Source organism: Entelurus aequoreus, linkage group LG15 (genome assembly GCF_033978785.1).
Source record: "Entelurus aequoreus isolate RoL-2023_Sb linkage group LG15, RoL_Eaeq_v1.1, whole genome shotgun sequence".
NCBI classification, from domain to species: Eukaryota; Metazoa; Chordata; class Actinopteri; order Syngnathiformes; family Syngnathidae; genus Entelurus; species Entelurus aequoreus.
Genome location: NC_084745.1, coordinates 17295568 through 17308607, shown reverse-complemented (window position 1 = coordinate 17308607; position 13040 = coordinate 17295568). Strand labels below are relative to the sequence as shown.

The 13040-nt window shown below is 38.1% G+C and overlaps 2 protein-coding genes across 4 annotated transcripts in view; both read right to left on the bottom strand.

Annotated features, from left to right (window-relative positions):
* LOC133629869 (gamma-glutamyl hydrolase-like) overlaps window positions 1–7305 on the bottom strand; it is a 51189-nt gene extending 43884 nt beyond the window's left edge. For 2 of the 3 annotated variants that reach the window (XM_062020917.1, XM_062020918.1), the window contains exons 1-5: window positions 7069–7305; window positions 6794–6902; window positions 6660–6710; window positions 295–379; window positions 77–215 (exon numbers count right to left, since the gene is read on the bottom strand). In XM_062020917.1, coding sequence (XP_061876901.1) covers window positions 77–215; window positions 295–379; window positions 6660–6710; window positions 6794–6902; window positions 7069–7234 — 550 coding nt within the window. In that variant the 5' untranslated portion in view covers window positions 7235–7305. The remainder of the gene's footprint in view (window positions 1–76; window positions 216–294; window positions 380–6659; window positions 6711–6793; window positions 6903–7068) is intronic. The other variant, XM_062020919.1, reaches the window with a different exon arrangement.
* A 706-nt stretch (window positions 7306–8011) lies between these two features.
* Window positions 8012–13040, bottom strand: part of LOC133629866 (collagen alpha-1(XVIII) chain-like) — a 91226-nt gene continuing 86197 nt past the window's right edge. The window contains exons 34-42 of the mRNA XM_062020911.1: window positions 11461–11480; window positions 11276–11374; window positions 11041–11197; window positions 10883–10950; window positions 10667–10795; window positions 9506–9553; window positions 9357–9419; window positions 8976–9289; window positions 8012–8904 (exon numbers count right to left, since the gene is read on the bottom strand). Of these exons, the coding sequence (XP_061876895.1) occupies window positions 8703–8904; window positions 8976–9289; window positions 9357–9419; window positions 9506–9553; window positions 10667–10795; window positions 10883–10950; window positions 11041–11197; window positions 11276–11374; window positions 11461–11480 (1100 nt within the window). The 3' untranslated portion in view covers window positions 8012–8702. The remainder of the gene's footprint in view (window positions 8905–8975; window positions 9290–9356; window positions 9420–9505; window positions 9554–10666; window positions 10796–10882; window positions 10951–11040; window positions 11198–11275; window positions 11375–11460; window positions 11481–13040) is intronic.

Genomic DNA, 13040 nt, shown 5'->3' with positions numbered 1-13040 from the left:
CAGCGTATTTACTCAGGAGGTAAAGCATTAACATGCTGGGGTCAATGGTTAAGCTGATGGACAACAAGAGACATACCTTTAGTGAAGCTGAGGGGTAAGGTCACGTCCCTTGTGTCCGTCTCTGTCAGCAGGTTCACGCCACTGGTCAGCAACAACAGCTGCTCGAAGCCCAGACAGGTGCCCCAAATGGGGAAGTGATCTCCCCTCTTGTTGGCCTGCAACGTCACAATAAAAGACTCATGTTGAGACAAATGACACAAATAACAACATAAATAATTTTTGTGTTAAACCCACCTCAATGGCCATCTCGTAGAAGGCCTTCGCACTTCTTTGGTAGCCTGATGAGGTGATGTTGGCTGATCCTCCAGGGTACAGAACTCTGTTGATACACAAATAGCACACACATTTAAAAACAGCATTTTGACCAGAATTAATGTAGTACATGTGGGTCTACAATAAGAGCAGAACACTCCCGTCATATAGAAGATCTTTGACTTGCATTATTTTCAGTTGGTTCTCAAAAACAGCAAGGGACTCCTGTCACAGAGAATATTTTACTTGTGTTTTTCTTAGTCCGCCATCAAAAACAGCAGTGCCTGTCCTATAGACACAATCTGACTAAGGTTTTCGCAATAGGTCCTCAAAAACAGCTGAGGACTTCTGTCATATGAAGAATCTTCGACTAACATTTTTACAGTGGTTCTCAAAAACAACGTTATCAGTCCTGTCATGTATAGGATTTTTGAATACTGTTTCTATACTACGTCCTCAAAAACAGCAGAGTGCACCTGCCGTATAGAAGATACTTGACCAGGGTTTTTGCAATAGGTCCTCAAAGACAGCAGCGTGTGCCTGCCATATAAAGGAAATTTGACCAGGGTTTTTGCAATAAGTCCTTAATAACAGCAGAGTACTTCCGTCACATAAAGAATATTCGACTAAAATGTTTCCAGTAGTCTTCAATAACAAAGCAGTCCTGTCGTGTTTTGACTCGTGTTTTTGTACTACGTCCTAAAACCATATAGGACACTTGATAATAGGTCCTCAAAAACAGCAGATTGTGCCTGCCATATAGAGGAAATTTGACCAGGATTTTTACAATAGTTCCTCAAAAACAGCAGAGTGCGACTGCCATATAAAGGAAATTTGACCAGGGTTTATGCAATAGGTCCTCAAAAACAGCAGAACACTTCTGTAAAATAAAGAATCTTCAACTGAAATGTTTCAGTGGTCCTCAAAAACAGCGAAGCACTGTTTTTTTTACTACTACTCAAAAACAGCAGATTTTGCCTGCAATGTATATTTGACCAGAGGGGTTCTCAAAAACAGCAGTACAATTCTGTCAAATAAAGAATCTTCAACTGAAATGTTTCCAGTGGTCTTCAAAAATTGTAAAGCACTCTTGTCACATAGAGGATGTTTGACAAGTTTTTGTACTACGTGCGCCTACCATATAGTGGATATTTCACTCGTATTTTTTGTAGTAGGTCCTCAAAAACAGCCATATATGGATGTTTGAAAAACATTTTGCCATTTAAAGAATCTTTGACTAACATTTTTCCAGTGGTCCTGAAAAACAGCAAAGCACTCCTGTCATGTAGAGGATCTTTGATTCGCGTTTTTCTACAACGTCCTCAAAAACAGTAGAGTGCGCCTGCCATACAGAGGATATTCTACTAGCATTTTTGTAATAGGTCCTCAAAAACAGCAAAGCACTCATGCTATTAAGTATATGGATCTTTAACTAACATTTTTGTAGTAGGTCCACAAAAACAGCAAAGCCCTTCAGGGGTGTACGGTGCGAAAAATGTACTCGCATAAAAATAGACTGTGCGACTTAAAAAACAAAACAAAAACTGTCGCACATGTGCGAATAGGGATTTCAACCATTTCATTGCACATTGCTCCTAAAAGAAATCCATCCAAATTTGAGTTGAGTAAAATGTTCGCCCACCTGTGTAACCTGTTGGGAAATACATTTATAACTCATAACCATAACTAAATGAACAAGTGATTGACGCGGAAGTACTGATCACACTGTGCGCGCTGATAGCTGTGTGCTTTTCCCTTCCTCCTGCGCCATGCACAGAGGGGAGCCCCGCTCCTTCTCGTTCACACACTCAGGCGGACTCAGCCTTCCCAACACAGAATGAAAAAGATCTTTGTTGAAGGAACTTCTTAGTAAAAATCATTTTTTCACCACCTTAAAACTTGACACAGAGTGGCCGTGACAGCAACTTGAGGGTTCTAGGTTCGAGCCCCGCTTCCGCCATCCGAGTCACTGCCGTTGTGTCCTTGGGCAAGATACTTTAACCACCTGCTCTTAGTGCTGCCCACACTGGTTTGAATGTAACTTAGATAATGGGTTTCACTATGTAAAGGAAATAGCAGTCAGTATCTGGTGTGACCACCATTTGCCTCACACATTACAACACATCTCCTTCACATAGCGTTGATCAGGTTGTTGATTGTGGCCTGTGGAATGTTGGTCCACTCCTCTTTAATGGCTGTGCGGGGTTGCTGGATATTGGCAGGAAGTGGAACACGCGGTCGTATACGCCGATCCACAGCATCCCAAACATGCTCAATGGATGACATGTCCGCTGAGTATGCTGGCCATGCAAGAACTGGGATGTTTTCAGCTTCCAGGAATTGTGCGCAGATCGTTGCAACATGGGGCCGTGCATTGTCCTGCTGCAACATGAGGTGATGAGCCTCAGGCCTCAGGATCTCGTCATATCTCTGTGCATTCAAAATGCCATCAATAAAATGCACTCGCGTTTGTTTTCCATAACATACGCCTGCCCATACCATAACCCCACCCCCACCATGGGCCACTCCATTCACAACGTTGACATCAGCAAACTGCTCTCTCACACGACACCACACACGCTGTCTGCCATCTGCCATGAACAGTGAAAACCGGGATCCCACCGTGAAGAGCACACCTCTCCAACGTGCCAGACGCCATCGAATGTGAGCATTTGCCCACAAACTGCAGTCAGGTCGTGACTCCGATGAGGATGGCGAGCATGCAGATGAGCTTCCCTGAGACGGTTTCCCACAGTTTGTGCAGAAATTCTTTTTGGTTATGCAAACCAATTGTTGCACCAGCTGTCCGGGTGGCTGGTTTCAGACGATCATGGAGGTGCACCTGCTGGATGTGGAGGTCCTAGGCTGGTGCCGTTACACATGGTTTGCGGTTGTGAAGCTGGTTGGCTGTACTGCCAAATTCTTTGAAACGGCTTTTGAGACGGCTTATGGTAGAGAAATGAACATTCAATTAACGGGCAACAGCTCTGGTGAATATTCCTGCAGTCAGCATGCCTACTGCACGTTCCCTCTAAACTTGTGTTGTCTGTGGCATTGTGCTGTGCGATAAAACTGCACATTTCAGAGTGGCCTTTTATTGTGGGCAGCCTAAGGCACACCTGTGCAATAATCATGCTGTTTAATCAGCATCTTGATATGCCACACCTGTGAGGTGGGATGGACTATCTTGGCGAAGAAGAAACTAACAGATTTGTGAACAATAGTTGAGGAAAATGTATTTTGTGTAGTAGAAGTTTTAGATCTTTGAGTTCAACTCCTGAAAAATGGGAGCAAAAACAAAAGTGTTGCATTTATATTTTTGTTCAGTGTATGTGATTAACGTTTCAGTGATGAATCCTCAAAAACAGCTGAGTGCACCTGTAACACAGAAGATTTTTAGACAAGGGGTTTTGCAGTAGTTCCTGGAAAACAACGGCACTTTTCTGTCATGTAGAGCAGTGGTCCCCAACTACCGGGCCCCGGACCGGTACCGGTCTGTGGACCGATTAGTACCGGGCCACACAAGAAATAAAAAATAAAAATACAATTGTGGGGTGTTTTTTTTGTATTAAATCAAAACCCCCCCCCCCCCCCCCCCCCCCTCCCACCCCCGGGACACATTTTCAAGCGTTGACCGGTCCACAGCTACAAAAAGGTAGGGGGACCACTGATGTAGAGAATCTCTGACTAGCATTTTTTCCAATAGGTCCTCAAAAACACCAAAGCACTCATGTCATATTGAGATTTTATGAATAACATTTTTGCAGATCTTCAAAAACAGCAAAGCACTCATGCCATGTATGTCTTTTTGCGGTAGGTCCTCAAAAGCAAAGCATGCATATAGAAAATGTTTGATAAATGTTTTTGTGGTAAATCCTCAAAAACCAGCACAGCGCACCTGTTATACAGAGGATCTTCGACAAGAGTTTTTGCAAATTGTTCCTCAAAAACAGCAGAGGGCCCATGCCATACAGAAAATATTTGGCTATGTTTGTTGCAATAGATCCTTAAAACCAGCGGAGCACTTCTTCCATAGAGAGGATCTCCGACTAGGATTTTTCCAACAGATCTTCAAAAACAGCAACGCACTCACGTCATATACAGGATCTTTGACTAGAATTTTTTGCAGTTTTGCAACACACAGAGCACTCCTTTAATACACAGGGTATTTTACTAATACTGTAGGTCCTCAAAAACAGCTATGTATGCCTGTCATACAAATAATCATTGACTAATATTTTTTCAGTAGGTCCTCAAAAACAACAAAGCACTCATGTCAAAGATTTTATGAACATTTTTGCAGATCCTCAAAAACAGCAAAGCACTCATGCCATATATGTATTTGTGCGGTAGGTCCTCAAAAGCAACGCACTCATGACACATAGAAGATGTTTGATAAATGTTTTTGTGGTAAATCCTCAAAAACAGCACAGCGCACCTGTTATACAGAGAAATGTTTGCAAATTGTTCCTCAAAAACAGCATGTCATACAGAAAATCTTTGACTATGTTTGTTGCAATAGCTCCTTAAAACCAGTGGAGCACTCCTTCCATACAGAGCAGTGGTCCCCAACCTTTTTGTAGCTGCGGACCGGTCAACGCTTGAAATTTACGGATTGTATCCCTGCAGACTGTATTGATAATGTATATATTGTGTTTTTTATGTTGATTTAATAAACAAACCATTTTTTAAATTTTTTTTTTTCTTGTGCGGCCCGGTACCAATCGGTCCACGGACCGGTACCGGACTAGGATTTTTCCAACAGATGTTCAAAAACAGCAAAGCACTCACATCATATACAGCAGTGTTTTTCAACCTTTTTTGAGCCAAGGCACATTTTTTGCGTTGAAAAAACCCCGGAGGCACGCCAGCAGCAGAAATCATTAAAAAACGAAACTCAGTTGACAGTAAGAAGTCGTTGTCGCAATTGTTGGATATGACTTTAAACCATAACCAAGCATGCATCACTACAGCTCTTGTCTCAAAGTAGGTGTACTGTCACCACCTGTCACATCACGCCGTGACATATTTGGACTTTTTTGGTGTTTTCCTGTGTGTAGTGTTTTAGTTCTTGTCTTGCGCTCCTATTTTGTTGTGGATTGTCATGGCATTTACGTATGTACTTTGTGGACGCCGTCTGCTCCACACGCTGTAAGTCTTTGCTGTTGTCCAGCATTCTGTTTTTGTTTACTTTAATTTTTTCCCATTGAAAAAATTCTGAGGCACGCCACCAGGCCGAAAACATAAAAAAATGAAACTCAGCAGCCGATATTGACAATAAAAAGTCGTTCTCGCAATTGTTTGATATGAATTCCAACCATAACCAAGAATGCATCACTACAGCTCTTGTAAATGGTAAATGGGTTGTACTTGTATAGCGCTTTTCTACCTTTTTTATTGAGGAATAAAAAAGTACACCGACTTGTCTCAAAGTAGGTGTACTGTCACCACCTGTCACATCCTGCCGTGACATATTTTGAGTTTTTTGGTTTTTTCTTGTGTGTAGTGTTTTAGTTCATGTCTTGCGCTCCTATTTTTTTTGGTATTTTCCTGTAGCAGTTTCATGTCTTCCTTTGAGCGATATTTCCCGCATCTACTTTGTTTTAGCAATCTAAAATATTTAAGTTGTTTTTATCCTTCTTTGTGGGGACATTGTTGATTGTCATGTCATGTTCGGATGTACATTGTGGACGCCGTCTTTGCTCCGCAGTAAGTCTTTGCTGTCGTCCAGCATTCTGTTTTTGTTTACTTTGTAGCCAGTTCAGTTTTAGTTTCGTTCTGCATAGCCTTCCCTAAGCTTCAATGCCTTTTCTTAGGGGCACTCACCTTTTGTTTATGGTTGGTTTAAGCATTAGACACCTTTTTACCTGCACAATGCCTACCGCTGTTTCCGACAGCTACAAAGCAATTAGCTACCGGCTGCCACCTACTGATATGGAAGAGTATTACACGGTTACTCTGCCGAGCTCTAGACAGCACCAACACTCAACAACAACACATCATTTGCAGACTATAATCACTGGTTTGCAAAAAATATTTTTAACCCAAATAGGTAAAATTACATAATCTCCCATGGCACACCAGACTGTATCTCACGGCACACAGCGGCACAGTGGTTGAAAAACACTGGTATACAGGATCTTTGACTAGAATGTTTGCAGTTTTGCAACACACAGAGCACTCCTTTCATACAGAGGATATTTGACTAATACTGTAGGTCCTCAAAAACAGCTGTCATACAAATAATCATTGACTAATATTTTTTCAGGAGGTCCTCAAAAACTGCAAAGCACTCTTGTCATATAGAGGATTGTCAAAAAATGTACATAGTAAACAACATAATTTACCCATTAATGGATTTGAATAGTCTCCTATATTCCTCCTCAGGCTGGTTGATCCTGTAGAAAAACACAACAAGGAAGGTTTAAACTTGAATGATTAATAAATATCAACATTTAATGGGGAAATGATAAAGACTGACTTAATTGGGACCACTCTGGCCCCTGCAGACTCCAAGAACTTGACATAAGAGGCAGCGATGTAAGAAGTCTGATTGTCTACAGGTGTGGAAAGATCCTGTGCCAGGATGCCTTTAAAAACACAAACTTGTCATTTTAAAGATGCCTTTAAAAACACAAACTTGTCATTTTTAATGATGCCTTTAAAAACACAAACTTGTCATTTTTAATGATGCCTTTGAAAACACATAGGTGTCATTGTAATGAGAAAGAGTGAGTCCTGCGGTACTAAACTCACCGATGATAGGCTTGTCGTTCCTATTGGCTGTCGAGTAAAACGGTAGACATGCCAGATAAACGCAAAACAAAAGCACAAACATGGTTCTAACAGTAAAACACGACCACTTGGTCCTCCAACAGCAGCAACGTCTTTGGGCGGCTTCAAAATCGTCAGTAAAGTCCATCCGAATTCGGCCAGCGGGGTTAAAACAGTCGATTGTTTAAAGTTCATTCACCTTTCGACTTTCCACCCATGTTGCCAGCCCTTCTCTGCGTCATCATACCGGAAGTTCATTGACAAATGGAAAATAACAAATTATCGTACCAGAAGCTGACACATGATCGTATTTTGTGGAATATTATCGTACATACTCGATTTGATCATCTGATGCAGCAAAACGTGACACTTACAATGCATTTTTACCGTTAAAATCACATTTTTCTTTGTTATGTATGATAAGCGTTGTTTTTTGATCGTACAGAGAAGGAAATCAACATTCCAAATATATTAATTTGTCATACGTCTGGCAACGCTGTGCCGGAAGTTGGTATAAGTGTCGTTATGTTCATGTATTTCAAAAATCATATTTACTATCATAATAAACATTTATTTTTAGATTTGTAATTTATGTAGCTATTAGCTGTCATTTAATTTGTTGTAGTCACTACATTTTGTGTTTCAATTTTTAAAAAAATAAAAAAATCATGAATTTATTATACTAACACAATATTTAAAAATGATTACAGTGTTTATTTTTTTATGAATAAATGTCGAATAAATAAATACATACTATTTTTTATTCACGTATACATAAATGTTTTATCTATGCATTTTTATTTTATCTCGTAGTAGTGTTTAGTCTTTGTAGTTATTTTTGTACCAATAATAAAAAAAATACTTTTATTATGAAATGAGAAAACTTTATTGAACAAAGCACCAACAAAAATGTGCTCACACTTTTTCCTTTCGGAATTTTTCAACATTTTATTTTTCAGCACGAAATAATGTAGCGAGATAAAAATGCAAAAAGTCCAGCATCAAGTCAATGCATGTGAACTCATCTCCATTCATGTATTCTACTAGTTGCAAAAAACAAAAAACAAAGTACAAAATAATAAAGAGACACAACATGAGACAAATAATAAATTACATTCGTAGATCTTCTGATTTCATGTTTATGTGCAGTGACGGTATAAATAATTCACTGGATTTAAATTAGATAGCCTATTGAGCTGAAAACAAAGATTGAAGTACAGTGCATTTCAATTTGGTGGTCACTGGAGGGGCAGAAAGAATGGAAATAGTGGAAACAAACTGTGACCATTCCAAAGTTAAATACTGTTTTGAAAGAAATCTCCATGACAACCTGTAAACATAACAAAAAAAAAGCCTCAAGTTCCCTGCTAGTGGAGGACTTCTTCATCTTCATGGTGGACAATTTTATGGGAATGTGTCAATTTGGTCTCTTGGCTGCATAGATTAGGCTAACATCTAGCACATTTTTATGGAATCATTGTCTACATCTAAGGGAAAAGTGGCCCTCCATCAATGCTCCATTTTATGTGCCGAAGGGACGATGTGTCAAGGCACAAACGGGACGGCGCGGTTTTAGCACCTTCGACTACAGCACAGTCTGTGACGGCGTGGCGTCGCTAAGGGTTCTTGTGTGTCTCCACGCACAGGACGATGTACTCGTTGGAGCAGCTCCGCGTTTCCTGGCCCAGGAGCAGACCCGAGGTCAGGCTGGAGGACTGGCCCGTGACGGACATGTGGTCGGCTCGCCACGTTTCGCAGTGCTTGTCCACCACGCGCAGCCCCCTGCTGGTGGAGCCGTGCCAGACGCTCTTCCGAGGCCTGTCACGGGAGAAAAAGGACCGCTTGCATGAGTTTTATTCATCAGAAAAAACTGAACGAGGTTTACCGACCAAAAGGGGTCCGCGAGAACGTCCCGTCCATCAAAGGAATAAATTGGTATCCTGGCGTTGATGGCGCCCCCTTCGCCGTTAAAGATGGACCTCCAGTTCCCGAAGAGCACGTCCCCCCTGAGGTTGGTCACGGGCAGAGTCTCCCTGAAGACGGGGTGGACCACGTGGACCAGGTCCTGCTTGCTGGAGGAGATGAAGGCTCTGTAGTTGTTGGGAAGGCCCATGGCTCTGGCCTGCTGGTAGCACAGCTGGTCGGCGTTGTCCAGGCCCATCATGTCGCCCGAGTGCGGCTGGTTGAGGGCCACCAGGTTGAGCTGCGGCCAGAGGAGACAAGTTCGAGCGGAAACCGTGGAAACAACACAAAGCCTCGTCATCACTTACTCGGTCTTTAATCGAGGGCACTCGCTTGATTCTGTCGGCTTTGATCAGCTGTGCAGTGCGAGGCTACAAACACAGCAAAGAGGTGTTTATTCATGGCAATACTGTGATGATTCATAATAAATAATATTTGAATATTGGGGAAGAAGAACCTCAGGTTGTGTTATGACGTTGTTGGAGTGCTGGAGCAGACTGCCAAGCTGGAGAGAGAAAGTCAATACAACAAAAATGTAAGAACAATACTAAACAAAAGTGACTTTTAGGCATGCAGTATCTGTTCAATGTCTTAGAACTGACTCAAAAATAATATTTTAAAATACATTTCTTTATTTTATATTAAATGCTTATTTTTATGTCTATCAAAATCATATTTACTATTTTAATAAAAATATATTTTTAGGTTGTAGGTTATTTTATGCATTTGTTGTTTTTTATTGATTTATTTACTTGTCTACATATTGTTTCAATTTGTTAATTGGAAAAAATCATGAATTTATTTTAATTACAGACAATATTTAAAACATAGTGTGTTTGAATTTTTTTTAACTAATACTAATATTACCAATACTATTTTTATTTACTTATAAATACATACTTTTTTATCTATGAATTTTCATTTTAATCAAATTCAATAATTAAAATACGTACCGTTTTAATATATTTATAAATACATATTTGAATAATAACTAAATACATAAAAAAATGTTTTACTTATAACTACATACATTTTATTTTTATGTTTTGTTTTAATCAGTTGCATTATTTAAAATACATACTGTCTTTAATGTATTTTAAAACAAACATTTAAATATTAATGAAATACATACTATTTTTCATTTACTTACAAATACATCTTATATTGATGCATTTTTATTTTAATCACATGCAATATTTAGAATAAATACTGTAATTTTATTTTATTAATAAATACATATTTTAAATAATAATTAAATACATGCTATTTTATTTACTATACTTACATTTTATATTCATGCAATTTTTTAAATCACATGCGATATTTACAGTAAAATGCACATTGTGTTTTAATTTATTTATAAATTAATATTGAAATAATAAATAAATATTTTTGATTTAGTTATAAATACATACATTTTATATGGATTAATTTTTTAATCCCATGCAATATTTCCGTGTTTTAATGTGCAGGTATTTAGGATTAAATATTTTAAAATAGTGCTTAATACGTTTTTTCCAAATCTTAATAAACATTTTATCTGTTTTCATTTCTAAATGTATATGTTTTATTATATTTGCCCAACATTCACTATTAATTATATTCTATATTTTGGCACCTGTATCTCCTTCCATCCCTGTGAGACCTTGAGGAAGAGACTTCCTGTCCCTGTGACTAAGACCAGCGTCCCCTCGGCGTCTCTGACCGTCTGTTGCATCATCGCCTCCAAGGTGGCAAAGGTTTTCACCTATTTATGTATTTATTAACAAAACAGGTACTGTAAATAACGTAGTCTTCGGCAGGAGAATAAATGTGTTGAGATAATTAGACGTACAGCAGCAAAGCCTCCTCCGCGTGGGCCGGGAGGTCCAGGTGGTCCGGGGGGTCCGGTGTAAGTCAAAGCTGTCACAACACAAAACAATGGCGTTATTGAACATTACACTTATTATTCATATTAGTATTGGATGTAAAATAAGAAATCGAGTGACACACCGTTTCCACCTGAGCCTGCACCTGAGGTGTACCCTCCATGACCTCCTGGAGGGCCTGGTGGTCCCGGAGGTCCAGGTGGTCCAGCTTGTCCGAAGCCTGTGGCGCCAGATGCACCGGGCTGGCCTGGAGGGCCGACCATGGAGTCTCCTTTGGGTCCCTGAAACATGTCAGGATATGTCATAGCTTGAATGGGTCAATTAAATGTGAGCTGTGTCGCCATGGAAACATAACCCACCACCAGTCCTTGTCTCCCAGGGCTACCTGGTTGCCCGGGTGACCCTGTATCCCCCTTCTGGCCATTTTCTCCTTTGATGCCCCGGTCGCCCTTCATTCCCTGATGTCACAAACACGATCATCCATTATTTTTTTGGCTTTCAAAAACAAAACTTAATTGGACTGAAACTTTTATTTGGAACTTACCCAGCCTCCTCTCATAAACTCTAATTTGGAGAAAAAATATAATTAGTAATACAATATTGATGCTACTACCTCTCCTACTACTACTAAAAATAATAACAATAATAATAGCAAAAATGGTGATATACAGCATGTACACCCTCTGGACACATCATTAGGTACATCTCCGTAGTGTTGTATAAAACAATGTATAGATAATAACGCGTACTATTTTAGTAGTTTTATTTTTGTAAAACCACAATAATAATAATAACAACAATAAACCAAAAATAAGAAAGCAAATTACAAAGTAATAATATTTTTTTAGTTAGTTAGTTCATCCTTAATTTAATGTAGTTTTTAATGTAGTTACTTAATCATTAGACTAATAATCAAAACTAAAAAAAAAAAATACACTGCTTACTTTGCTTATTTTTGTACAACCACAACAACATAAATAATATTAGTAATAATGATAATACACCAAAAATACAAAAGCAAATAAAAGGATAAAACATTTTAAATTAGTTAATTAAATGTAATTAATAATTAAAATAATAATCAAATTAAAAATAAAATGCAATGCTTATTTTGCTTTGTTTCGTATAGTCACAACAACAACAACAATAACAATAATAATAATAACAATTATTATTAGAATAATAACGTCTATCTGTGTTGGCCCTGCGATGAGGTGGCGACTTGTCCAGGGTGTATGCCGCCTTCCGCCCGAATGCTGTTAAAATAGGCTCCAGCACCCCGGCGACCCCAAACGGGACAAGCGGTAGAAAATAGATGGATGGATGGATAGATAATAATAGGAGTGATACACCAAAAATATAAAAGATAATTAAAAATTAAAAATAAAAGTTGGTTAATTTTTTAATAATAATAATATTAATAGTGATACACCAAAAAAATTAAAAATTAAAAGATTGTTGGATAGTTGGTTAGGCAACAATATTGTTTGATTAATAATAATAATAATAATAAAATGAGCACCAAGAATATAAAATCAAAATAAACAAATAAAACATTTTGAATTCTTTGGTTAATAGTTAGTTAATTTAACATAATTAATTAATAATTATAATTATAATCAAAATTAAAAACATTGCTTACTTTGCTTATTTTTGTACAACCACAAAGACAACAACATAATAGTAATGATGATCATAATAATACACCAACAATATGTAAGTAAAATAAAAAACAGAAAACATTTTAGTTAGTTAGTTAGTTAAGGCAATTCAAAGTAATTAATAATTAAAATAATAATCAAAACAAAACAAAAAAAGATTGTTCACTTTGCTTATTTTTGTAAAACCACAATATTAATATAATAATAAAAAACACCCAAAACATACAAGCAAAGTACAAAATAATACTATTTTTTGTTGAATAAATGTAATTCATTTATAATTAAAATAATAAAAAGCAAAATAAAATTCACATCCCTAATAAAGAAGCTCTTGTATTACTTCGCTCTCACGAGATTATAATAATTGACTTTTTGTACTTTTATGTCTAATAATTGACTTCTGTCAAGTTTTCATATTAGGCAGGGTTAGCATTGTTTTTAAATTTCCAAGGTTTTGACTCAC